This window comes from Perognathus longimembris, chromosome 1 (assembly GCF_023159225.1).
Source record: "Perognathus longimembris pacificus isolate PPM17 chromosome 1, ASM2315922v1, whole genome shotgun sequence".
In the NCBI taxonomy this organism is placed as follows: Eukaryota; Metazoa; Chordata; class Mammalia; order Rodentia; family Heteromyidae; genus Perognathus; species Perognathus longimembris.
The window spans coordinates 16,965,821-16,992,743 of record NC_063161.1 but is presented as its reverse complement, the minus strand read 5'-3'; the positions used below and the strand labels follow the sequence as shown (position 1 = coordinate 16,992,743).

General features: G+C 42.3%; 2 protein-coding genes across 5 annotated transcripts in view; one reads left to right on the top strand and one right to left on the bottom strand.

Annotated features, from left to right (window-relative positions):
• Nucleotides 1-230: 230 nt before the first annotated feature.
• LOC125359779 (IKBKB interacting protein) lies at nt 231-12,790 on the bottom strand. Of its 3 annotated transcripts, none has more exons than XM_048357672.1 (4): nt 12,365-12,790; nt 10,343-10,460; nt 3,723-4,545; nt 960-1,125 (listed from the first exon to the last, which is right to left on the bottom strand). In XM_048357672.1, exons 1-4 carry the CDS (start codon nt 12,541-12,543, stop codon nt 1,112-1,114), a joined length of 1,134 nt encoding a protein of 377 aa, XP_048213629.1. In that variant the 5' UTR covers nt 12,544-12,790; the 3' UTR covers nt 960-1,111. The 3 variants fall into 3 exon arrangements, with proteins under 3 accessions (XP_048213636.1, XP_048213629.1, XP_048213623.1); XM_048357666.1 differs by having other exon boundaries at nt 1,003-1,125; nt 3,675-4,545; XM_048357679.1 differs by lacking the exon at nt 3,723-4,545 and having other exon boundaries at nt 231-1,125; nt 12,365-12,780.
• Nucleotides 12,791-13,101: 311 nt separating this feature from the next.
• The window catches only part of Apaf1 (apoptotic peptidase activating factor 1), a 77,582-nt gene continuing 63,760 nt past the window's right edge, over nt 13,102-26,923 (top strand). Inside the window, exons 1-4 of one of the 2 annotated variants that reach the window (XM_048357661.1) lie at nt 13,102-13,722; nt 21,613-21,788; nt 21,929-22,100; nt 23,455-23,652. In XM_048357661.1, the coding sequence (XP_048213618.1) occupies nt 21,651-21,788; nt 21,929-22,100; nt 23,455-23,652 (508 nt within the window). In that variant the 5' untranslated portion in view covers nt 13,102-13,722; nt 21,613-21,650. Of the gene's footprint in view, nt 13,723-21,612; nt 21,789-21,928; nt 22,119-23,454; nt 23,653-26,923 lie in introns of both variants that reach the window. The other variant, XM_048357656.1, reaches the window with a different exon arrangement.

The following is a 26,923-nucleotide window of genomic DNA, read 5'->3' as shown; positions in this document are numbered from 1 at the left end:
ATGCTAGTCTTCCCTTAAGGGGAAGTTCTTTAGTTCTTCAGGGTCTCAAACACAAGCTTACTGGCTGGCAGTCAGCAAAGCAAGAGGGATTTGGATTCTGTCCTACCTAGTGCCCACTGATAGGCAGATTCTACATATATATGCATGAGCACAAGATATAAATGTATGCCAGGGGGATGGATTAGGTTATTGCTGTATAAATTTGAAAATACAGGTGTTAGAATACTTTGTAAAATCAAATGTTCAGCCTGTTTGAAGAATTTTATTACTGTACAAAATAGAATCAAGTAGAAAATGGTATTTTTTCCAAAATATTAGTCTTTTCATAAGCTCTCATTGAAAAACAACCCGTCTAATCTAAATGTCAAACTAATCCATATCTGAAATATGTGATATTTCATCTTTAATATCCTTAATTTCAGCTTGAACTACAGTTAAATTAGATATTTTTTCATTTAAGAAAGCAATTTCTTTTTCTTTTTGTAACAAGTCAGTGCCCAATCTTCCAATGCGTAGTGTTAAATCATTTACCAAGAGTTCCAAACGAGAATAGTCCTTCTTTAGATTAGTAATCTTTGGTTTTAGATCATTTGCAAAATTCACTGTCTTCAGAACTTTGGCTCTGTCACTTTCTAAGCTTAAAAACCTGTCTGTGTGTTTGCTGAAATCACTTGTGAGCTCAGTTAGTGTCTTCTTGATGGAGTGAACTCTTTGTGAGTTTTCAGATGCTGTCTTTCGGAGTGCTGTTGTCCTGTCAATGCTACTCGAGAGGAGATCACCTATGTTTTTCACTGTATGTTTTTCCACTTTTTCTATTTTATCCTTTAGTTCTTTCACAGAATCTGTTAAGGATGTTACATCTGTTACTAAACCTGAAATACGTCTGATATCTGTTTTTACAGTTGTAATCTTGAGACCAACCTCTTTTGCCAGGGACCTTGCACGTTGGTCCACTTTCATAATGTCTTGAGAAAGAGTTGTCAGATTGTTTTGCAATATATCCTGTTTTTCAGTTATCCTGTTAGTCCAAGTTTTCACCTCATTAATTTTCTCTTGTAGATGCTGTAGATGAGCAATTATTTGAAAAGACTTCAATTGTTCCATGAGAGCTTCACATTTTTGATACTACAAGAAAATACCACAATGATTAAATTCATTAAAACCTAACATTTAAAATGTCAACTTAATTTTTATGTGTTATTTTAAATGATTACTACAACTTTACTGTTGGCAAAAGATGGGTTCAAAAGTAAGAGTCTTTCAGGTGCCAGTGGCTCACACCTATAAATCTCAGCTACTCAGGAGGCTGAGATCTAAAGATCACAGTTCAAAGCCAGCCTGGGCAGGAGAGTCTGTGAGACTCTTATCAATTAACCACCAAAAAGCTGCAAGTGGAGCTGTGGTAAGTAGTAGAGCACTAGCCTTCAGCAATGAAGCTCAAAGATAGCACCCAGGTTCTGAGTTCAACCCCCAGGACCACCCCCCCCCCCACCACACACACATAGAAAGAAAGAATAGGTCTCTTCCAGATGAACATTGCTGTATTTTATTCCTGCCCCAACTTTTGCATTTTGTTTTTGTCATAGGTTTGGTTACATTGCTAAGTTGGTCTTAAACTCCTGAACTCAAGCGGTCCTCCTGCCTTAGCTTCATCTCCAGACCAGCATTTTTAATTTTCTATTAAAAAAAATTTTTTTTGTTGGTCATGGGGCTTGAACTCAGGGCCTGAGCAATGTCCCTGGCTTCTTTTTGCTCAAGGCACTTGAGCCACAGCACCACTTCTCGCTTTTCCTGTATATGTGGTGCTGAGGAATTGAACCCAGGGCTTCATGCATACTAGGCAAGCACTCTACCGCTAAGCCATATTCCCAGCCCAGGTTTTGTTTATCTTGGGTCATTATAGACCACTTGGTTTCCATTTACTTTTAGTTACTGTTTCCATGGGATATAAAAGTTTAGACTGAAGTGTATCAAACATGGCAATCCACAAAAAAGTACAAAATACATTGTTTGACAGGATGGAGGCTGAAAAAAACAATATTCCAGCTAATTTATAATCTATTTAGTTGTGATTTAAACAAAAGCAAACAAATATAATTTGTTCATATAAACAGATAAGAACTTAGAATTCGGAAGTCAAGCTATTGAATGTTAAGAATCCAGAAATTAATGCAATGATTCTAATAGAAACATACTTCCCAGGCTTTTAAAAAAAACAACAACTGATCGTTATCTACCAAGGATATTTCCTAAATTTAATGCAGAATTTGTGATTTCTCCAAAACTCTAAAAATTTGTATAGTAAAACTACTTGACCATAACCATCTTTTGACACTTTGTGTGTGTATGTTGCTATTACCAGGGCTTGACTCCACACACTGCACTTTTGAGCAGCTTTTTTGGTCACTGCTTGACCATAACCTCCAGTCTAGGGTTTATTTGTTTATTTGTTTTTAGCTGGCTCGCTGGAGAATAGTCTGAAGACTTTTCTGCCTGTGCTAGCTTCCAGATTTGATCATCAGAGTTTCAGCCTCCTGATTAGGATTACAGGTGTGAGTCACTAGCACCTGGCTATGACATACATGTTAACCATAATTATCAGTGTCAAGAATCAATCACTAATTGATTATGCTTGAAGTACACACTTTAAAGCATATGATTCAGAGAATAGGCCATACTTTTAACTAAGGACGTATTTGCTCATATTTAAAAATTCTCACAACTATCTGTAACACAGAACCTGAACTAAAAGTAAAATATAGCCCAGACTTCATAGTTTTCAGAAAGTGCAAATATTAATTCACAGAAAGCCCTCAGACTCTTTTGGGCACTGTATTTTCTGTTTTAGACCACATTTCTATAAACTGGGTTGTTGAATCCTTAGCTTGCAATAAATTAACAAAGGAAAATGAAGAACAAGCTGAGGCAGGAAGATGATTGACCACCCTAACAGCAAGATCAAGTGACAGGAAAGGTGTAAGTAACAGACACAGGGGTTGGTGGCTCACACCTGTAATCCTCGCTACTCAGAGGCTGAGATCTGAGTATCATGGTTCTAAGCCAGCTGGGCAGAAAAGCCCCCACGAGTCTCTTATCCCCAATTAACCACTCAAAAACTGGAGGTGGAATGATAGAGGCTAGCTTCCTGCACTCAGGGACAGTGCCAGGCCCTGAGTTCAAGCCCCATGGCCAATTAAAAAAAAAAAAGAAAGAAAGAAAGAAAAAAAAGCAATAGATAGAGGCCTGAAAAAAAAAATCTAGCATTTAGCAAAAAGTTAAACATTCTTCACTACAACCTACAGATAGTAATAGATTTGGGTCCCATATGATAGTGACATTCATATTTTAAAATATTACACATATGGCCTTAGACATAGAGAGATACACGTTTTAGACCTATTTCTATTCAAAATAATTAAAATAAGTTTTAGACATTAAAACCTAATTTTAAACATTTATTCATGGTGCCAGTACTGGGGCTTGAACTCAGGGCCTCAAGTTTTCCCTTGGCATTTTTCACTTAAGCCTGGCATTCTAGCACTTGAGTCATACCTCCACGTCTAAAAAGAAGGTGAGTTTTGATTATGTGGCCAATCCATTTGTATGGATATCTCACTTATCTTTCAACAATATGAGGTGTATCAAGGTAAGCCAAAAATTATGAATTGGTTTACATATAGTAATAAGGTTCATCAGATGTAGTGAAATTTAAAAATCGTCACCAATTCCTTCATTTTCTATGGTATGTTCTTTTAAAGTTCCCTTGTCTCTTGTACTTGAATATGTTATAAAATCACGAACTTTTCCTTTTAGAACACCTAGTTCATTTTGCATCTTTAGTAGGCTATTATCGTACTGAATTCCTTCAAGGAATTTCTGCATCTCCATTATCTCAGAAACTGCTTTTAGCATATCATCTTCCATATTAAACATCTGCAGAGACAGGTCTTCTATTTTTTTCTCTGTTCCTATTAGATCCTGTGAGACTCTGAGAATAGAGTGAATAGCATTTTCAATTGTTGGCAAATGTGTCTTGCATTCTTCTACTTTGGGTTTGTAATTGGAGAGTTTACTTGTCAGTTCTTCCTGTCTGGCCAGGAGGGAAAACTGTTCCTCTTGTAACTTCTCAACTGCTTTTGTGTCAGAGCTGAGCTGCTCCTCAACTCGCAGAAGATCTTCTTCTTCTTGCCTTTTCACTGTTCTAATATTTCGTAGTGTGCTATCTTCCAAATCTTTTAGCCGTTCAGTGAGCAATTTTATTTCTTGCTCAGCTGAGTTAATCTGAACAGTAACTTGAGAATGTGTATGTTTTGCTTCTGATTTGAAAATGTCTGTATTGTCACTCATTTCTGCTAAGCTTCTCTTACAGAAATCTGTAAGATGGTAGAATTCTTCATTAAGGTTTTGTATCTTTGGAGTGAGCATCTCTTCACTATTTTGAATGTCATGCATGACTTTTTGGAGGCCAGATATATCTTGTTTGAACTGGGTCATCAAAGACATGGATGATGTAGCTTCCTGCAGGATTTTTTCAGTAGACTCAAGCTGCATTTGTAACACAAAACAATTTCCAACTCTACTTAATAACTTTTCTATTAAATAAACAGGACTATCATACATGCCAACTTCAAATTCTGAAGGTATCTAAAATATCCAAGACTATCAGAATTACATTGATAAAATAAGTTATTACTTTTAAGAGTCATTTAAACAAATTTAAAGATTAGCCTTATATTAGAAATTACTTGATACATATATGCTTTTTCAAGAGAAATAATGTCAAGGAAATTAGGAACATATCACATTTTCCTTTCTTTACTCCAATGGAAAGGAACTTAGATGTCATTTTTTTTTTTTTGGCCAGTCCTGGGCCTTGAACTCAGGGCCTGTGCACTGTCCCTGGCTTCTTTTTGCTCAAGGCTAGTACTCTGCCACTTAAGCCACAGCTCCACTTCTGGCTTTTTTCTATATATGTGGTGCTGAGGAATCAAACCCAGGGCTTCATGTTTACGAGGCGAGCACTCTTGCCACTAGGCCATATTCCCAGTCCACTTAGATGTCATTTTTATTGCTACTTGGCTTTTTATAAAGTGCAAAATCTGTTACCCATCCTAAGACAGGTAATTCTGGAAATTTCTGTTTGTTTGGGTACCCTTAAGAGGAGAAAATACTAAAATCGGTTCTTACAAGAGGTTCTTTTTCTTTTTGTGCTGGTCGTGGGGCTTGAACTCAGGGCCTGAGTACTGTCCCTGAGCATTTTTGCTCAAGGATAGCACTCTACCACTTGAGCCACAGGTCCACTTCTGGCTTCTTGGTGGTTAATTGGAGATAAAAGTCACACAGACTTTCTTGCCTGGGCTGGCTTTGAACTGTAATCCTCAGATCTCAGCCTCCTGAGTAGCTAGGATTACAGGCATGAGTCATCATGTGCCGTTACAAAGGCAGTTTTAACTTAAAAAATGAATACTAAAAAAAAAAAAACAGTTGAGACAAGTCACATCAATAGTAAAGTGATCCAAGTTTCTGCAGATTTATGATAAGCCTCCAGTATCTCTTAGTGTGTACATGGAATATGGAAGGGCAGGCCACAGTCTATATTCAAACATGTAGTTTTAGAGACTATGAAAAGGCCTAGAAACAACTGTAAATTTGTCAAATGTTTGTAGCATTTGTATTGAAGACATTAACACTAAACAAGATACACTTCTGTCTTAAAGCTGCTTAATTAGGAAGAGAAATCTATCTGTTCTGTAACAAGAGAAGAGCTATGGAAGCACTCAGGTGAAGTACCAACCCAGACTTCAATCAAGTATTCTACAGAGGTACTATTACCATTCATCTACTTTCAGTCAGTTTCTCTAAACCATCCTACATTATAATTTTTTAACTTTTTTGGGGGTGGTGGGAGCTTGAATAAATAGTGTGCTTGCGAGGCAGGCACTCTATCACTTAGCCCATATCTCTAGCCATCTTCTTATCATTTTCAATTGTTTTTTGCTTTTTGCTCTGGTCTGCCTTGACTAAAAATTTCTTATTTATATTTCTAGCATAGCTGAGCTATCAGGTGCACACATTTAGCTTCTTTTTGGTCATGGGACTTGAACTCAGGGTCTGGATGCTGTCACTTTTGCTCAAAAGTAGAGCTCTACCACTTTGAGCCACAGCTCCACTACTGTTTTTTTCTTTTTATTGTTGTTGGTTGTAGGGCTTGAACTCCGGGCCTAGGTGCTGTCCCTGAGCTCTTCCGCTCAAGGCTAGCACTTTACCACTTTGAGCCACAGCACCACTTCTGGGTTTCTGGTGGCTAATTGCAGATAAGTCTCAGGCTTTCCTGCCCAAGCTGGCTTTGAACTGTGATCCTCAGATCTTAGCTTCCTGAGTAGCTAGGATTACAGGTGTGAGCCACTGAGCTGGCTACATCTAGCTTTCTATTGGTTGAGATGGTGATTTGAGAACCTTTTTGGTCTGGGTTGTTTTCAAACTGTAATCCTCCTCAACCTCCCAAGTACCTATGTTCTTAGTTCCAGATTAAGCTTTTAAAAACTTATATGCACATCACAACACATTGTTAAAAACACCAAATAAAAAAAAACAACTCCACAATAATTCTCAAGTAAAGTCCTAATCCTGACAGGCACCAGTGACTCACACCTGCAATCTAGCTACTCAGGAGGCTGAGATCTGAGGATTTTGGTTCAAAGGCAGGCCTGACAGGAAAATCTATGAGACTCTTTTTTTTGGGGGGGGGTTTGGGAGGGGCAGTCCTGGGCCTTGGACTCAGGGCCTGAGCACTGTCCCTGGCTTTTTTTCACTCAAGGCTAGCACTCTGCCACTTGAGCCACAGCGCCACTTCTGGTCGTTTTTCTACATATGTGGGTGCTGGGGAATCGAACCCAGGGCTTCATGAATACAAGGCAAGCACTCTACCACTAAGCCATACTCCCAGGCCGACTATGAGATTCTTATCCCCAATAAACAAAACTGGATGTGGTACTGTGGCTTAAGTGGTAGAGTGCTAGCCTTGAGCAAAAGAAGTTCAGGGCACCCAGGCCCAGAGTTCAAGCCCCAGGACTGGCAAAAACAAAAAATAAATAAAAAAGCCCTAACCCTAACAGTCTGAATTCCAAAAGAAACTAGTTGCCATATATTACTGGAAAAATTAAGTATTCAGTCTGTGCTAGAGCTTGCCAGACACTAATTATACAATATAAATATAGAATAATCTGATTTTACAATTCGATGCAAAAGACAGGGTATTAGATCTTTTTATATCAGATAGTCTAGTCCCAATAAGATGGATTGTCCTCTGTGAGTTTCGCTTCTAGGTATTAAGAAACAAAGGTAGGTGCTGGGGATATGGCCTAGTGGCAAGAGTGCTTGCCTCGTATACATGAGGCCCTGGGTTCAATTCCTCAGCACCACATATACAGAAAATGGCCAGAAGTGGCGCTGTGGCTCAAGTGGCAGAGTGCTAGCCTTGAGCAAAAAGAGGCCAGGGACAGTGCTCAGGACCTGAGTCCAAGCCCCAGGACTGGCCAAAAAAAAAAAAAAAAAAAAAAAAAGAAACAAAGGTAAAGGAAGAAGTGTTTGCTCTAAAGAGGAGATAAAAGAAATAACAACAAAATCAATTACAGTAGACTATGATTAGTGTGATGACAGAATTATCAAAGGAAGTATAGATGTTTAGAGAAAAGATATAGAAGAGCAAAAAGGCAAGCCTTAAAGTGACTCAGAAATCTACCCCATTTACAGATTGATAAAGAACTGAAAGCTTCTAAATTCTTACAGGAAGAAGTAGTCTTTTCGGTTTTTCTTTCTCTTATATTTCCCATATCTCAAGTATACAAAGAATATATATATATTTGTTGTTATGGCTATAAAAATCTTCATGGTGGGGCTGGGAATATGGCCTAGTGGTAGAGTGCTTGCCTTGTGTACATGAAACCCTGGGTTTGATTCCTCAGCACCACATATATATGAAAAAAAAAAGTCAGAGGTGGTGCTGTGGCTCAAGTGGTCGAGTGCTAGCCTTGAGCAAAAAGAAGCCAGGGACAGTGCTCAGGCCCTGGGTTCAGGCTCCAGGACTGGCAAAAAAAAAAAAATCTTCTTGGTCCCATCCTAGTGAAGATATAAAGATGTTCCAGGTAACAGGGGAAACAATATGCAATAGTACTGACTCATAAAGTAAGATTACTCTGAAATGTTTAAAAAACATTTTAGAAGCCCCATTTGATTCTGGTATGCCTAGCATATAAGAAGTATATAGTATGCCTGAGTAAATACCTGAAGGAATGGAAGTAAGCATACAAGAGATAAATGCACACTTATGTTTACATGGAATTGGCCTAGGTGCCTATCAACAGATACAGTCTAAATACACAATGGAATGTTTGTTTGTCTTAGGGTTTGAACATAGGGCCTAGGCAATGTCCCTGAGCTCTTTTGCTCAAGGCTAGTGTTCTACCACTTTGAGCCATGGCACCACTTCAGGGTTTCTGGTGGTTAATTGGAGATAAAAGAGTCTCATAGACTTTTCTGCCCAGCCTGGCCTGACCTTGAACCGTGATCCTCAGATTTCAGCCTTCTGAGTACCTAGGATTATAGGTGTAAGCCACCAGCGCCTGGCTTCCCAATGGAGTTTTATTCAGCCCTAAAGAAGGACAAAATGAGCCAGGTGTCAGCTCATGCCTATAATCCTACTCAGGAGGCTGAGATCTGAGGATTGCAGTTTGTGGCTAGTCAGGGCAGGAATGTCCTTGAAACTGATCTCTAATTAACCAGCAAAGAGTCAGAAGTGAGCTGTGACTCAAGCAAGTATCAGGATGCTGCCTTGAGCAAAAGAGCTCCAGGACATCACTCAGGCCTTAAGTTCCAGCCCCATGATCTGCACCAAAAACAAAACAGAATAAAAAACACAACCTACACAAAGAACAAAAGTATGTTATTTGCAGGAAAATGGGTAGAACTAGTGAACCTCATGTTATGCAAAGTAAGCCAGACTCAGAAAGACAAATAACACATTTCCCCTCATAAATATGAATAAAAAAAAGACAGATGGTAGTGGATAGGGTAATTTGTGACAGTAAAGGGGGTCAGCTGGAGATAGGGAGGAGGGATAAAGGAAGATACTGGGTATATGATTAATTCCATCCAGAGACTTTATCTTCTGGGAGACCCTCCATTTTCTATCTGTTTCTGCAACATCTTTCTTTGCTTACCGTTGTAATTTGGACCTGAAATGTCATACTAAAGGTTCCAGTGTAAACATCTTTGTTGCTAGCTTTAAGGCACTAGGGTAGTGATTGAATAGTGAGATCTCTGACCTAATCCATGGGTTAATTCTTTGGTAAATTCATAATATTATGGTATTTGGAGATGGGCCTAATTGGAGGAAGTTTCTTTCTTTCTTCTTTCTTTTTCCCCCCCTTTTTTTGATGGTCCTGAAGCTTCAACTCTGGGCCTGGGCTCTGTACCTGAGCTGTTTTCAAGATTAGCTCTCTACCGCTTGAGCCACAGCACCATTCCCAGCTTTTTCCAGTGATTTAATTGGAGAGATAAGAATCTCACACTTTCTTCCCTGAGCTGGCTTTGAACCTAGATCCTCAGATCTCAGTCTCCTGAGTAGTTGGGATTACAGGTGTTAAGCCACCCACACTCGGTCTGGAGGTGTGTCCTGTATATAGAGAAGTCCTGTAAAGATAGACCTATCTTTAGCTCCTTTCTTTCCTTCTGCTTTCTCGTCACCAGGAAGTAAGTAGCCTTTGTCATATGCTCATACAGCCAAGATACTGTTTTGCCTCAGGCCCAAAGCAAAAATCCAGTTGATCTTGGACTAAACCTTCTGAAATTCTGAGTCAAAATAAATAGTTTGTCCTTTAAAATTGCTTCTCTCAGGTATTATGATGAAAAATTACCACATCCAACTGGTGCCAAGCACATGTCCTTCTTCTTCCTATTGTTATTATTGCCAGTCTTGGGGCTTGAACTCAGGGCCTGGGCTCTCTGTCCCTGAGCCTCTCTGTGCTCAAGGCTAGAACTCTACCTCTTCAGCTACAGGGTCACTTCTGGCTTTTTGTTTATGTGGTGTACAGGTATGGAAGCCAGGGCTTCATGGATGCTAGGCAAGCGCTCTACTAATAAGCCATATTCCCATCCCCAAGTCCTTATTTTGTAATATGAGTAAAGGATACATGATGAACAGTGAACAAATAGGGTGTTATTTCCCATTAAGTGCTTGGTCCCTGGTAGTCAGACAATGCCTATAAGAAGTTCAGAGTTGGAATACAAGTAGAGAAGTATTAAATTGAGAATATCCCCCCAAATAAGCTAAGTAATAAATTACCTTTTCGGAAATTAAATTGATTTTATTTTGAAGTCCTTGGAGCTCATTGCTTTCTATTTTCAGTAACTGGTATTGATTTTCCACCTTTGCAAACTTTTCTGACTGTTGAAATACAAACCTGGAAAACAAAAAAAAAATTACTACAGTTCAATTTTATGTATGTATGCATGTATTTGTGGTGCGTGTGTGTGCGCGCGTGTGTGTGTCAGTGCTGGGGCTTAAATTTAGGACCTGGGTGCTGTCCCTGAGTTAAAATTTTTTTTTTTTTTGCCAGTCCTGGGCCTTGGACTCAGGGTCTGAGCACCGTCCCTTGCTTCTTTTTGCTCAAGGCTAGCACTCTGCCACTTGAGCCACAGCGCCGCTTCTGGCCGTTTTCTGTATATGTGGTGCTGAGGAATGGAACCTAGGGCCTCGTGTATCTGAGGCAGGCACTCTTGCCACTAGGCTATATCCCCAGCCCCCTTGCTTCTTTTTGCTCAAGGCTAGCACTCTGCCACTTGAGCCACAGTGCCACTTCTGGCCATTTATAGATGTGCTGCTGGGGAATTGAACCCTGGGCTTCATGTATATGAGGCAAGCACTCTTGCCACTAGGCCATATTCCCAGCCCTGTCCCTTAGGTTTTTTTGCTCAAGCTGGACCTCTACTACTTGAGCCACAGCTCCACTTCTGGCTTTCTGGTGATTAATTGGGAGATAAAGAGTCTCATGGACTATCCTGCATGAGCCATCTTTGAACTGTGATCTTTAAATCTCAGCCTCTGGAATAGCTAAGACCATCAGGCTCACACCACCCAGGCCAGTTGTTGTTTTTTCAAATTTGTTTTTATTATTCAATTTGCTTATTGATTATTATTATTTTTGCCAGTCCTGGTGCTTGAACTCAGGGCCAAGGCACTGTCCTTGGGCTTTTTTTTTTTTTTTTGGCCAGTCCTGGGGCTTGGACTCAGGGCCTGAGCACTGTCCCTGGCTTCTTCTTGCTCAAGGCTAGCACTCTGCCACTTGAGCCACAGCGCCACTTCTGGCCATTTTCTGTATATGTGGTTCTGGGGAACCGAACCCAGGGCCTCATGTATATGAGGCAAGCACTCTTGCCACTAGGCCATATCCCCAGCCCCTCTTGGGCTTTTTTTTGATCAAGGCTAGCACTCTACCACTTAAGCCAGTGCCACTTCCAGCTTTTTCTGTGTATGTGGTACTGAGGTATCGAACTCAGGGCTTCATGCATGCTGGGCAAGCACTCTACCACTGAGGCACATTCCCAGCCCCTGCATTTTAAAATAACAAATGTTTTATTAACTTAAAGGTAAAGGAAAAGCTGGACCTTGGTGGCTCATGCCTATAATCCTAGTTACTCAGGAGGCTGAGGTATTTGAGGATGGTGGTTCCCAGCCCAACCTAGTCAGAAAAGTTCAGAGATTCTTATCTTCAACTGACCATCAAAAGGGTGGTAGTGGAGCTGTGGCTCAAGTGGTAGTGTCAGCTTTGAGTGAAAAGCTAAGGGGCAGTGTCCAGGCCCTGAAGGCAAGCCCCAGTACTGGAACACGAACACACACACACACACACACACACACACACGATGTGCTCAGTTTTAAGAGTACCCAGGCACTATGCACTATTTCTGCATCTTTACAGTACTACAGTTAGATCTGTTACATTAAAAAAACAACCAATAACAACAATGCAGAGTGCATCAGGTTAGGAGAAAACTACCAAATTTTGCTATTGTCCTTACTGCATTTGTGGCCTGAATGACCTTAAACTCTTTCAAGGTGGCAAACCTTTGCATCAGGCCTGTTTGGGGTGGGTGGGGTGGGCAAGCAGGACCCGGGGCACCCGCGGCTTGGGCCGAGTTGACTCCTTCCCAAGAGTTAGGCTAGAGTTCGGTCGCTTCCCTGGGCTGGGGACACCGGAGCCGAGGTCGGCAAGTCGCAAGCTAGGAGGACGTCCTGCCCGTTCGGGCTGCGGCTCGGGCGGCAACGCCGAGGACCCCGAGGCTCGGGCGGGCGGCGGGCAGCACTTACCAGGCCAGGCCCAGGCAGGTCCCCAGCGACAGCAGGCTCAGCCCCGTCCGGAGGTCCGCCCAGCCCCCACCGCGGCCGTCCCCCCGGGCCTCGGCGCCCTTCCTGCCCTCGCTCCGCATCGCGGGCTCCGCCGAGGCTCCCTTGGGCCCGGGCTTCCTCCGGTTCTTCACTTCGGACATGTCTGGAGGCCCCGAGGACCACAATCCCGAGGATGGCGGGACGTGGCGGCGGGTGCCTCCCCGGGTAGCCTCGCCCCGTTACGGGGCAGGCACCGCCCAGAACCCAGCCCCTTCATTTTCCGGGCTGTCCCTGCCTCCCGCTCCCCAGTTCCTCCAGCGTTGGCGGGCGGCGACCCCATCTTCCTGGTTCCTCAGCGTAACCAACGCGAACGCGCCCTCCAACCTCGGGTACGCGCAGACCCGGCGCAGCGCGCGGCCGCCGCTTCAGTCTTATCCCTCAGCAACTCGGGGAGCGCCCCTGGGTCTTAACCGCGCCCCCACCCGCCTGGTCCATAAACCACGCCCTTCAGCCCTGTTTCTTAGACACGCCCCCCAGCCCTCCCAAGGCTGGGTGCTTCCCATTGGCTCCGAAGAATGCGGCGCGCCCCCTGCGCATTAGCCACGCCCCCACCCCGCCTTTGGGAAGATTGCGCGTTTCCCATTGGCGCGGGCAAACCTGGAGCGCGGGTGCGCGCGGGCGCGCGCGCGCGGCGGAGGCCACGGCCTTCCCTAGGAACTCGGGCTGTGTGTATTTTACACGCGCAGGGGGGCGGGCGCGCGCTGACTGGGCTGGGCGGTCCAGGCGGGTTTTGCCGCCCCGCGGTCCTGTGGCAGCGGGGAGGTGATAGCTGGTGGGGGCGAACGCTTTAATCTGCATGTAGGAGGGGCGAAGGGGACCGGAGGTGAAGAGTCCGCCCGGTCCTGGACCAGCGAGGGGTTTGAAACGGCGGCGGCGACGGCGTTCGGGGTGGCGCTGGACGCCCGCCGGGGTGCAGCTCCCGCTGCGCGGAAGGAGCGGCCGTCCGTGGGGCCCTCCCTCTTTTGTGCCCCAGAGCAGGGTCCCTTCGAGGGCAGCGGGCTGGCTGGATCTGTGGCGGGGGGGCCTCATCCGCCGAGGTGACGCCCCCTCTCTCTAGCCTCGGCTCCGAAGTCCCTGGGGTCTTCCTGCGACCGCACCCGCGGAGGCCCAGGTGAGGCACCTGGGAGGCCCCGGCCTGTCCGCCTCCTGGGGGTCGCCAGAACCGGGGCCTGGTGCCTGGCGCCCCGCTTTCCCTGTCGGAAGCCCACCGCGGCCTGGATTCTCCTGGTCTGACCCCGCTGGGCTGCTCTTCCCAGTCAGACCTCAGCTCCAAGGTTTGGGTGAGTTCATCTCTTTTTTTCTCCCAGAGCCACATACTCTTTTTTTTGGCGGGGGGGAATGTAAAGTTGGGTGGGGCTGGAGGGTGTGTTCAGTGGCAGATTTCAGGGACTCAGGGTTAGGGAATATTTGAAAACTGTCCTCTTGCTGTACCAGGAAGAAAAAAATAATTGTCTAACGAGGAAATAAGTAGTACATTGATCCTGTATTATTATTATTATTATTATTATTATTTAACATCTCCAGAAATGGCTTTCCATTTGGGTGAGATTTACAGGCCATGGGACACAATTTGTTCTTCCTATATCAACCTGTGTAAAGTTTTGATAACATGTTGAACAATTTCTTCTTTAGGTTTTATAGGACTAGAGAAAACTGGAACTCAGTTTCAGATCACCACCAGAGTGTCTATTTGTTTATATATTGGACCTAACCCTTTTTTTTTTTTACAGATTTAATAACAAAACTGTTAAATGTTTTAAGACCCTCCCCCCCCAATATGATAGTTTTAATTTTGAACGCAGATTTTCTTTAAAGAAAAATTAATGAGTTTCATAATAGTCCTGGACACTTGGTGAACCTTGGCAAACACAGCTCACCTACTTCCCTATTTCTGCAAGTGCTGTATTTGATGGCTTTGAAAAATATGGTCATTTTTTTTTTTTTTTTGCTGCTTGGTGATTTTGCTGCTTTTCTATATGTATGCTTATTTTTGGTTTTGCACTAAGGCCATTCACATTCTATCTCTACGCCTTCTTTTTTTTTTTTGGCCAGTCCTGGGGCTTGAACTCAGGGCCTGAGCACTGTCCCTGGCTTCTTTTTGCTCAAGGATCAAGTGCTCAAGGCACTCCACCACTTGAGCCACAGCGCTACTTCCGGCTTTTTCTATATTGGTGGTGCTGAGGAGTGGAGCCCAGGGCTTCATGTATATGAAGCCAGAGCGCTTTACCACTAGGCCATATTCCCAGCCCCTCTCTACGCCTTTTTTTCTGATTGTGAATTCTTTCAGTGATAGGACTTAAACTTCTACACACCTTCCTATGTAGAAGAGCGTCAAATTTATATTGAAAAAATAAATTATTAAGCCCATTTAGACACTCCCTATGGTAGTTTGGACTTCTACTTCTGAACTGAAGTGTTTTTTTTTTTTTTTTTCCTACCCATCCTGGAGCTTGAACTCAGTGTCTGAGCACTGTCCTTGAGCTTTTGTGCTCAAGGCAAGTGCTGTACCAATTGAGCAGCTGCATGTCTCAATTTTTGTTAGTTGATTAGAGATCAGTCCCTTCCTGGACTGCCTTCATACCACTATCCTCAGATCTCAGCCTCTTGAGTAGCTAGGATTATAGGGATGAGCCACTGGTGCCTAGCTCTGAACTGGGTTTGATACTCAGTTAAAAAAAAAAACAAGTAGCCAGTATCAGGGTTTGAAGGCACCCATGGCCAGAAAGTTCATGAGATTCTTAGCTCCAGTTAACCACCTGCTATGAGCACCAGACTTGAGCAAAAAGAGCTCAGGAACAGAACCCATGCCCTGAGTTCAAGTTCCAGGACCCCCCCCCTCAAAAAATTTTTTTTACTGTAGAGAATGTAATTCTTCTTTTGTTACTTCTTGTTTTTGTTTTGCCAGTCCTGGGGCTTGAACTCGGGGCCTGAGCATTGTCCCTGGCTTCTTTTTACTCAAGGCTAGCACTCTACCACTTGAGCCACAGGGCCACTTCTGGCTTTTTCTATATGTGTGGTGCTGAGGAATCGAACCCAGGGCTTCATGTATATGAGGCGAGCACTTTACCACTAGGCCATATTTCCAGACCCTTTTGTTATTTCTTAATCCAAAAATGACATCAGAGGGTATTTCCTGTTGCTTTGTGAAAAATATTCTTCCTGATGAAGACTTGAAGCTTACACCCACTTCCTAGAACTATTACTCATTATCTATTAAATTCTTATTTTGGCTAAAGAAAACAAGATGGTTCTAAATATTAGGACTTCAGTATGAACCCTATTTCATAAAATCCTAATTTAAAGGATTTCAGGGCTGGGAATGTGGCTTAGTGTACTTAGAGTACTTGCCTGGCCCTGGGTTCAATTTCTCTGTACCACATAAACAAAAAAGGCTGGGAGTGGTGCTGTGGCCCAAGTGGTAGAGTGCTAGCCTTGATCAAAAGAAGCTCAGGGACAGTGTCCAGGCCTTCAGTTCAAGCCTAGGACTGGCAGAAAAAAAGAAAAAAAAAGTATTTTATTGTAAAAAATGATAATATGTGTTGAAAAAAATGAACAATATAGGAAAGTATAAAACAGGAAAGAGAATATTCTGAATTTTGCTGCTACTATTAGTAGGCCAAATATTTTAATTAGCAATGTGTAAGAATTTTCTTATATATTCAGATACCAACACATATTTCATGTATATTTGGGATCATATTTTAATTTTTTCCACAGCATGTGTCAGGAACATGCTTGAATGTCAACTTGTAGAGACATATGCTATATAATTTGTGCAGTTATTTTAAATAGATGATATGTTCAATTATTATTATTTTTATTTGTTTTTGTTGCCAGTCCTGTGGCTTGAACTCAGGGCCTGAGCACTGTCCCTGGCTTCTTTTTGCTCAAAGCTAGCACTCTGCCACTTGAGCCACAGTGCCACTTCTGGCTTTTTCTATATATGTGGTGCTGAGGAATCAAACCCAGGGCTTCATGTATACGAGGCGAGCACTTTACCACTAGGCCATATTCCCAGCCCCGATATGTTCAATTATATATGTATATATACTTTAATTTTTAAAAAATAATTCATATTCAGAATTATGGAGGTTTATGTTGTGTTTGTTTTTCTCACCTAAACTTTTTTTTCCTTTGGTGGTACTGGAATTTTTTTTTTTTTTTTTTTTTGCCAGTCCTGGGCCTTGGACTCAGGGCCTGAGCACTGTCCCTGGCTTCTTCCCGCTCAAGGCTAGCACTCTGCCACTTGAGCCACAGCGCCGCTTCTGGCCGTTTTCTGTGTATGTGGTGCTGGGGAATCGAACCTAGGGCCTCGTGTATCCGAGGCAGGCACTCTTGCCACTAGGCTATATCCCCAGCCCGGTACTGGAATTTTGAATTCAGGACTTAATGTCTGCGAGGCAGATGCTTTACAGCTTAATCTATGCATACAGCCCTTTTTTTTCATTATTATTATTGTTGTTGTTTTGTCAGTTGTGAGGCTTGAACTCAGGGCCAGGGTGCTGTCCCTGAGCCCTTTTTTGCTCAACGCTAGCTCTCTACCATTTTGAGCCACAGCTTTCCTTCTGGTTTTCTGGTGGTTAATTGGTGATGAGTCTCATGGACTTTGCTGCATGGGCTGGCTTTGAACCGTGATCTTCAGATCTCAGCCTCCTGAGTAGCTTGGATTATAGAGTTTAGTCCCTAGGGCCGGGCTATTATTATTATTATTGTTTTGTGTGCTGGTAGTAGGGCTTGAATTCAAAACCTGGATGCTGTCCCTTAGCTTTTTTCTATTAAGGCTGGTGCTCTATCACTTGAGCAACACTGCTACTTCTGGCTTCTTGCTAAGGCCATCTTTGAACCATGATCCTCAGTTCTCAGCCTTCTGTGTAGCCAGGATAATAGGTATGAGCCACCAGTGCCTAGCTTTATTTTATTTTAAATGAGGAAAAACAAAGCTTAAGATACTAGTAAAGAAAAATAGTGGGAAGCTAGAAAGGAGCAGCATATTGCTTTTCCTGCTGAGCTAGTGTGGGATTCAGGACAGGCTTTTATGGGGGTAGTTGGGGAATTTGCTGATTGGCTGTCCCTTTTTATGGACCATATTGATTGATTGTCTCTTTTCTGGACAGTGATTTAAATTTTGCACCCAGGAACATCTTGAGAGCCCACTTTTCACATCTATATTATTACATCTGGCCTATTTCCTGGCTTTGACTCATTTCTGTGTTTGATTTGGCTCACTTCATACATTTAGCTCACACCTTGAGCTGATTGATAGTTCTCTGCCTGCCCCCCCCCCCCCCCAGCTTAAATTCAGTGTCCTTGGGCTTTTTTGCTGAGGGCCAGCACTCTACCATTTGAGCCACAGCTCTACTTCTGGCATTTTTGTTGTTAGCTGTATGGCTTGAACTCAGGGCCTGGGTGCTGTTCATGAGCCTCTTTGTGCTCAAGGCGAGTACACCACTTGAGCTACAGCATCACTTCAAGTTTCTGAGTGTTTTTTTTTTTTGCCAGTCCTGGGCCTTGGACTCAGGGCCTGAGCACTGTCCCTGGCTTCTTTTTGCTCAAGGCTAGCACTCTGCCACTTGAGCCACAGCGCCACTTCTGGCCATTTTCTATATATGTGGTGCTGGGCAATCGAACCCAGGGCTTCATGTATACAAGGCAAGCGCTCTTGCCACTAGGCCATATTCCCAGCCCCTCTGAGTGTTTTTTGAGTGTTTAATTGGAGATGAGAGTCTCATGGGGACTTTTCTGCCTGAACTATGATCATCAGTTCTCCCCCTCCTGAGTAGCTAGAATTAAAAGGTGTGAGCCACCAAGGCCTGGCTCCAAGTCTCCTTGAATCTCTTTGGTCTTGTATATGTTTAACTGATTTGGGGAGGGGAAGGGGAAGCACAGACAAAGGATAGAATGAACCAATTCAGCAGTAAAACCCACTGGACACTATGTTGGAAATGAAATATTTAACTTTGTGGGGAGGGAAGTCATGAGGGGAAAAACTGGGAGAGAATGAGGGAGGGGATGACATTATTCAGAAGGAAATGTACTCAGTACCTGAATCATGTAATTGTAACCCTGCTGTTTATCACCCTTACAATACAGTTTAAAAATAAATAAATAAGGGCTGGGAATATGGCCTAGTGGTAAAAGTGCTCGTCTCATATACATGAAGCCCTGGGTTCGATTCCTTAGCACCACATACATAGAAAAAGCCAGAAGTGGAGCTGTGGCTCAAGTAGTAGAGTGCTAGCCTTGAGCAAAAAGAAACCAGGGACAGTGCTCAGGCCCTGAGTCCAAGCCCCAGGACTGGCAAAATAAGTAAATAAATGAATGAATTAAATAAATAAATAAAATACAAATGGGGAAAAAGATTTCACATTGCTTCGTGACAGAACAACAGACCAGATGATGGTTTTAGCGGGGCAAAGGTTTCATCTCTTTGAACTGATTTGAGCTGAGTAGGGTTGTGGAAATGTCTCTGTTCATGTATTTGTTGTTTTAGTAGAGGATCATGAGCAATGCTTGGGGACACAGAGGGATCAAATTGAATATTGGAATGCATCTGTGTAGAAGCCAGGTTTAAGGGCTAAGAGGTCCTGAGGGTCACACAGTAGGGGTTGGGAGCCACATTATATCTCTCTTTGTAACTTTATGTCTACTGGCACTAAGATTCCTTCCACTGGGCAGAAAAAGTATTTCCCAGGGTAGAGATGTTTTTCAAGGAATTGCTAAGAGGAATTGGAAGTAAAAGTATCAGGAGAGAGACAGTCTATCGGAAGTAGGACAGGACAGAGAGGTTCTTTACTGACTACAGGTGAAAAGACACCATGTTTCTGATTTTGTGAATGTAACTTGTGCCAATGTGCACTAGTATTGGGGCTTGACCTTAGGGCCTGGGCACTGTTGCTGAGCATTTTTGCTCAAGGCTAGTGCTCTACCACTTGAGCCACAGCTCCACTTCTGGATTTTTTTCTTTTTTTTATGGTTAATTGGAAATAAGAGTCTGACAGATTTTCATATCTTGGAGTTCATTTTGCTTAGCCTCATCTTATTTATTTATAATATTTATTTATTTATTATTTGTTTTGCCAGTCTTGGGGCTTGGGACTAAAGGCCTGAGCACTGTCCCTCGCTTCTTTTCTTTTCTTTTTTTTTTTTTTTCTTTTTTGCCAGTCCTGGGCCTTGAACTTGGGGCCTGAGCACTGTCCCTGGCTTCCTTTTGCTCAAGGCTAGCACTCTGCCACTTGAACCACAGCAACACTTCTGGCCGTTTTCTATATATATGTGGTACTGGGGAATCGAACCCAGGGCTTCCCGTATATGAGGCAAGCTCTCTCGCCACTAGGCCATATTCCCAGCTCCCTGGCTTCTTTTTGCTCAAGGCTAGCTCTCTACCTCTTGAGCCACAGTGTCACTTTTGGCTTTTTCTGTTTACATGGCGCTGAGGAATTGAACCCAGGGCTTCCTGCATGCTAGGCAAGCACTCTATAGCTAAGCCATATTCCCAGCCCTAGCCTCATATATGATCATATATGTACATAGCTGTTGAGCTATTGTGAGCCTCTGCTAATACTATCTTAGACATTTTTAAGTTTATTTAGTAATTGTTTGGTTTTAGAGACATGATGTAGTCACTGACCAAAACATGTAGAAATACCATTGTTAGTTTATACACATTTTCTCTGCTTTTTAATTTTTTCCCCCCTAACATCTACATATCAGAGCGACCATGTGCCTTTGTTCTCTGTGTTCTAGGCTTGTCTCGCTGAACATTATTTAATCAAGATCTGTCCATTTCCCTGCGAATGCCATTATTTTATCATTTCTGATCACTATGTAGTATTCCATTGTGTACAGGTACCACATTTTTTTGATCCATTCATCTGTAGTGGGGCATCTGGGTTGTTTCCATATCTTGGCTATTGTGAATTGTGCAGTGATAAACATGGAAATGCAGGTTTCTTTCTGGTATCCTGGATCCTATTGTTCTGGATAGATGCCTAGGAGTGGTATGGCTGGGTGATAGGGTATGTCTTTGCTGAGTTTTTGAGGAACCTCCATACTGTTCTCCAGAGTGGTTATACTAGTTTACACTCCCACCAGCAGTGCAGAAGGGTTCCTCTTTCTCCACGTGCCCTCTGGTATTTGTTGTTGCCTGAGTTCAGAGTATAGGCCATTCTAACTGAGGTGAGGTGGTATCTCAGGGTTGTTTTTCTTTGCATTTCCTTTACTGCCAGGGATGTTGAACATTTCCTCATATGTTTCTTTGCCATTTTTATTTCTTCTTCCGTGAAGTCTCTCTTGAGCTCCCTTGCCCGTTTAATAATTGGTTTACTGGGTTTGGAAGGGGTTAGTTTCTTGAGTTCTCTGTGGATGATGGATATTAGGCCTTTGTCTGTTGCTTTGCTGGTGAAGATCTTTTCCCATATGGTTGGCTGTCCCAAAGCCTTCCTTTCTTAAGGGCTGCTCTGGACTATACCATTCTCCTGTTTATGCTTCCTGCAGTAGCTAAGGTAATGGGTGCATTACCACCATACATAGCTTTTTCTGTGGAGATGGGGTCTTGCAATTTGTGTTACATGTGCTGGTCTGGAACTGTTAATATTCCTATTTGCTTCTTCCATGTGGACAGAAATGACAGTAGTGAGTCACTGGTGCCCAGGTTAAACATTATTAAGTTACTTTATGGACATATATATATATATATATATATATATATATATATATGACTCTTTCCTTAAAATAAATTCCTAAAAGCAGGATTTCTGGGTCCAAGAAAATTCTTAAACATTTTAAACACATCTGTACTGCCTTCTAGAAGAGCTACATCCATTTTGTACTTGCCCCTTAAAATGGCAGTTTCCTCACACCTTTGTTTTCTTTCTGGGTTTTACTTATTTATGTAATTGTTATTGTAAAGGGGATGTACAGAGGGGTGACAGTTACATAAATCAGATAATGAGTACATTTCTTTTCGAACAGTGTCACCTTTTTCCTTGATTTCTCCCAGTTTGTTTTATTTTCTCTCTCCCAGTCCTCGTCCCCCACATCTTCACATCTTTCAATGCACTGGGTCTTGTTTGCTTTTGATGGTCTTAGCAGACAAAAAACCAAACCAAAACAAAAACCTCTTGTTTTCTTTGCAACTTGTCCTGACAAATACCTTGGTATTTTGCCTGTAGCTCATGGTTTACAGCTCAGAGAGAAAATTGGAGGGAAGATGGATGCAAAAGCTCGAAATTGTTTGCTTCAACATAGAGAAGCTCTGGAGAAAGACATCAAGACCTCCTACATCATGGATCACATGATTAGTGATGGAGTTTTAGCCATATCAGAGGAGGAAGAAGTGAAAAACCAGGTAAGCAATAACTAGGTAAAACCCTCTAAAACAATCTGTTTTCTTAAAAGTTTTTAGAATTTCAGAATTTGGATAGGTCTTTACTAATTAATGTTGCAAACATATTTGCTATTGTATAGTAAACTACTTTTTCTTTTTAGCCTACCAAACATCAACGAGCAGCTATTCTCATTAAAATGATACTTAAAAAAGATAATTATGCCTACATATCATTCTACAATGCTCTGCTACATGAAGGATATAAAGACCTTGCAGCCCTTCTCCATAGTGGCATTCCTGTTATTTCTTCTTCCAGTGGCAAAGACTCAGAAGGTGGAATAACTTCATATGGTTTGTATCCTTGAGACTTCTGTCATATTGCTGTTGTGATAGCTGTATTACTGCAGCTGTGTCTGATTGTAGTATATATTATATTCTGAAGAAAATGTAATCAGCCCACTTTTCAATTTAACTATTAAACACATTTTCTTGCTGAGATAATAGTACATATACTCTAGCTTTTAGATGAAATAATATCATCTGTGAAGATCTTTTTATATTTCCTGGTTCCATGTGTTTATACAACTTATAGGAAAGAATAAGAACCTTTAGAAATCTGTATTCTTTTTTTTTTTTTTAGAAATCTGTATTCTTGAAGGCAATTCAAAAGATGTTCTTCTCTTTATACTTTTCTTCCTCTTCTTCTCAATCTTTTATTTTCTTACTTTGTGTACTGGGAATCAAGCCAGTGACCTCATACATACTAGACCTTGTAAGTACTGAGCTATACTTTCTCGGAGATCTTTTTTTTTTTTTTTTTTTTTTTGGCCAGTCCTGGGGCTTGGACTCAGGGCCTGAGCACTGTCCCTGGCTTCTTTTTGCTCAAGGCTAGCACTCTGCCACTTGAGCCACAGCGCCGCTTCTGGCCGTTTTCTGTATATGTGGTGCTGGGGAATTGAACCCAGGGCCTCATGTATAGGAGGCAAGCACTCTTGCCACTAGGCCATATCCCTAGCCCACTCTCGGGGATCTTGTAAGTACTGAGCTATACTTTCTCGGGTTTCAATATGAGACACAGAGGCTGGAGTGAGAGTGTATAAGGCAAGCATAGATGGAAAGTTCCGTTATGTGTTGTCTTCTCCTTGTCCTTCTCTTCGTCCTCCTCCTTCTCCTTCTCCTCTTTCTCATACTCCTCCACCCTCTCTTCCTCCTTCTCCTCATTTCTCCCTCCTCCTCCTTATTCCTTCCTTGTTTCTCCTTCTCCTTTTTTTTTTTTGCTGATCCCGGAGCTTGAACTCTGGGGCCTGGGTGCTGTCCCTGAGCTTCTTTTGTTCAATGCTAGTGCTCTACCTCTTGAGCCACAGTGCCATTTCTGGCTTTTTCTTAGTAGTTTATTGGAGATAAGAGTCTCAGGGACTTTCCTGCCTGGACTGGCTTCCAACTATGATCCTTAGGTTTCAGCCTCCTGAGTGGTTAGGATTACAAGCATGAGCCACTGGCACTTGGCTGTGTGTTATCTCCTTGAAAGTTGTGTGTTTGCTTTTGTTCTCTGTGTTTTGAGAAATCATTAAGATTGAAGTTAAAACCATAGACACATTTTCTTATTTTAAATCTAAAACCTCACCCTTGCCCTTTGGGATTTTCATGACATCACTGAGCAGTCACTTCATGCTTGTCTTGATTTCAGTAAGAACGGTGCTGTGCGAAGGTGGAGTGCCGCAGAGGCCAGTTGTCTTTGTTACTAGGAAAAAGCTGGTGAATGCAATTCAGCAGAAGCTTTCCAAATTGAATGGTGAACCAGGATGGGTCACAATATATGGAATGGCAGGCTGTGGGAAGTCTGTATTAGCTGCAGAAGCTGTTCGAGATCATTCCCTCTTAGAAGGTAAGTTTTGACCACTATGTGTTGCTGGCTAAGAGGATAATTTTTTTCTTTTCTTTCTTTTTTTTTTTTTTTTGCCAGTCCTGGGGTTTGAACTCAGGGCCTGGACACTGTCCCTGAGCTTTGTTGCACCTAAGGCTAGCACTCTACCTCTTGAGCCACAGTGCTACTTCTGGCCTTTTCTGTTTATGTGGTACTGAGGAATGGAACCCAGGGCTTCATGCATGCTAGGCAAACACTCTACCACTAAGCCACATTTCTAGCCAGGAGATAATTCTTTAAAAATTGTGTTGATTTCCTGTTCCTCTTGATAATAAATTGCCATAAATTTAGCGTCTGGTGGCTCATCCCTATGATCCTAGCTACTCAGGAGGATCCTCAGATCTGAGGATCATGGTTCAAAGCCAGCCTGGGCAGGCAAGTTCGTGAGACTCTTTTATCGCCAATTAACTGCCAAAAAGCTGGAAGTAGAGCTGTGGCTCAAAGTAATAGTACTAGTCTTCAGTATAAAAGCTCAGGTACAGTGCTATCCCTGAGTTCAACCCCCAGGACTGTTCCAAAGGAAAATAAACGAATAAAAAAACCCCCAAATTTTATTATCTTGCAATTCTGGAGATTTTCACTGGTCACAATCAAAATGTTAGAGCCTGGCTCCTCTGACTCACACCTGTAATCCTTGCTGCTCAGGAGGCTAAGATCTGAGGATCATGGTCTGCCAGCTCAGGCAGGAAAGTCCTTGAGAGTCTTACTTCCAATCAACCAAAAAGACAGAAATGGAGCTGTGAGTCAAGTGGTAGAGGTCTAGCCTTGAGCAAAAAGAAGCTCAGGGACAGCACCCAGGCCCTGAGTTTAAGCCCCAGAACTCATCCCCATACACAAAAAGAAATTCAAGTGATAGCGGGGTGAGTTTCTTTTGGAAGCTCTTGGGAGATTCCCAAGAATCAAAGTGTGATACAGAGGGGTTACAGATTCGTATGAAAGGCAGTGAGTACATTTCTTGTTCTACTTGTTAACTTCCTCCCTCATTTCTCCCCCTTCCTTCCCCTCTCCCCCCAAGAGTTGTACAGTTAATTTACACCAAATGGTTTCTAAGTGTTGCTTTTTGAATGGTTTGTCTTTTTTTATTCTTTGTCTCTCGATTTTGGTATTCCCTCTCCTTGGGAGATTTTTTTTGAGATGGGGTCTTACTTTGTAGCCTAGGCTGGTCTTAAATTTATTTTTGTAGCCCCTGGTAACCTCAAACTCAATCCTCCTGACCTGTGATCGCATGCCTCTCTTATCGCTTGAATTACAAATTGAACTCAGGGCCTTGTGGCAAAAGCAGGTGTTCTACCACTTAAGCCATGCCCCTCAGCCTGGGAGAGTTTTTTCCCCATCTCCTAGAAGAGTCTACATTCCCTTGATTCACCATCCCTTCAAAACCAGTAGTGCTTAGCATCTTTAAGTCCCCTACCCTTTCTCTCCTCTCTGTCTCTTTCTATCTCTGTCTCTTTGTCTCTCTGTTTCTGTCTCTCTGTCTCTCTCTCTCTCACACAGACACACACACATACACATACAAAGTCCCATTTACCATATGAGGTAACATATTTATCAGTATGGTGGATTAGGTTGTGGACGTCTTTTGGGGTCATTATTCTTCCCATCATAGGTATAGTACATTTGGAATTTCTTTTCTGCCTCACCTGTCATAGTGAGACTTGGTCAGCCAGGACAATAAGCTCACAAAGATAGTAGATGGCTGGAGTGAAGCTAATTCTCTTGCATATTAGAAACTGAAGGGGTTGTAGGATTGAAAAAGGTTGCCCACTTTATATCCTTGCCTTTTAGGCAATAATAGGCTTACACCTTCTTGTTAGCTGAGTATCTGTTTTGGCATTCAGTCAATAAAGAGATACTTGGAAACTCAGTTCCATTAATGACTTTCCCAGTCAGTGATTCTGCCGTATATTTGGCAGCCTGTATTAGTTTAAATTATTTCCTTTCTTTCCCCTTCTCCTTGCCCTTCCCCTTTTTTTCCTTTTTGTACTGGTATTGGGAATTGAACTCAGGATCCAGGCACTGTCCCTTTAATTCTCAGTCTACTCACTTGAGCCATAGCTCCACTTTGAGTTTTTTGGTGGTTAATTGGCGATGAGACTTTCCTGACCAGAGTTGACTTCGAGCCATGATCTCAGCTTCCTGATTAACTCACACCTGTAATCCTAGCTACTCAGGAGGTTGAGATCTGAGGATATTGGCTTGAAGTCAGAAATTTTGTTATTTTAAGGTGGTTGTTGATATAAATAAGAGAATATTAAGCTTCTAGCTACTTATGCTTATACTTTTTGTTTTTTGAGATCGGATCACATGTACTCTGGTCTGCCTTCAAATTCTATATATAGCTCAGGTTGGCCTTGAGCTTGCAATACTACTTCAATGCCCAAGTGCTAGGGTTACAAGCATGTACTACTACACCCAGCCTACCTAGTTATTTTTAAGTAACTCAATTTTCTTTTGGAAGTTAAAGTTAACCTTTAGTTTTTCTTAGATTATGGAAACTGTTGACATATCTTGAAATGATTTACATTTCATATGCAGAAAATTTTAAAACTTGGTTGATTTCTCCATTAGCTGCCTATTTGGTCTTGTCTATCTCAAGATTTCTTGAGATGCAATTAGACTTTAAGTTGCTACCAAGAAAAACGTCATATGAAAATAGGATGAGGTTTGCTTTTTCTGTATAAAGGCAATTTTTCTCTAAATAAACTTCTCTGAATACATTATAAGCACAAGCCTCATTCAAAGCTAAATTGCTCCCTCTTGTGCCCGTAGTCAAGATGTTTAGATTCTTTCTGAAATTGTAAATAGTAGTTCAGTATTTAACTAATGTTATATTGTGATGGTAGGGATTTTTAGATCAGTTGCTCACTTGGTCTGTTTGTCTACCTTTGGAAAGCTAGTAGTGTTTGTTTTTTTGGTTTTTTTTTGTATATGTTTATACTCCTCTGTGTTTTAAATTTATTTATTTAGTTTAGCTTTTTAGCGTTGAAGTTAGGGAAAACCTGTAGCTTATATAATTGGTGCTTAAATTAAAATGTGTGCAATCAGGGTGCACATGCTTACAATCCCCAGCACCCAGGACTGAGGCTGGCAGAAGAAGTGAGAGTTAGAAGCCAGCCTTAACTATAGTAGTGAGACCCTGTCTTAAAAAAAAAAAAAGTAAGGAACTGGAGGCATGACTCAAGTGGTAGAATGCTAACTGTGAACGGAAAAAGCTGAAGAAGAGAGTGAAATC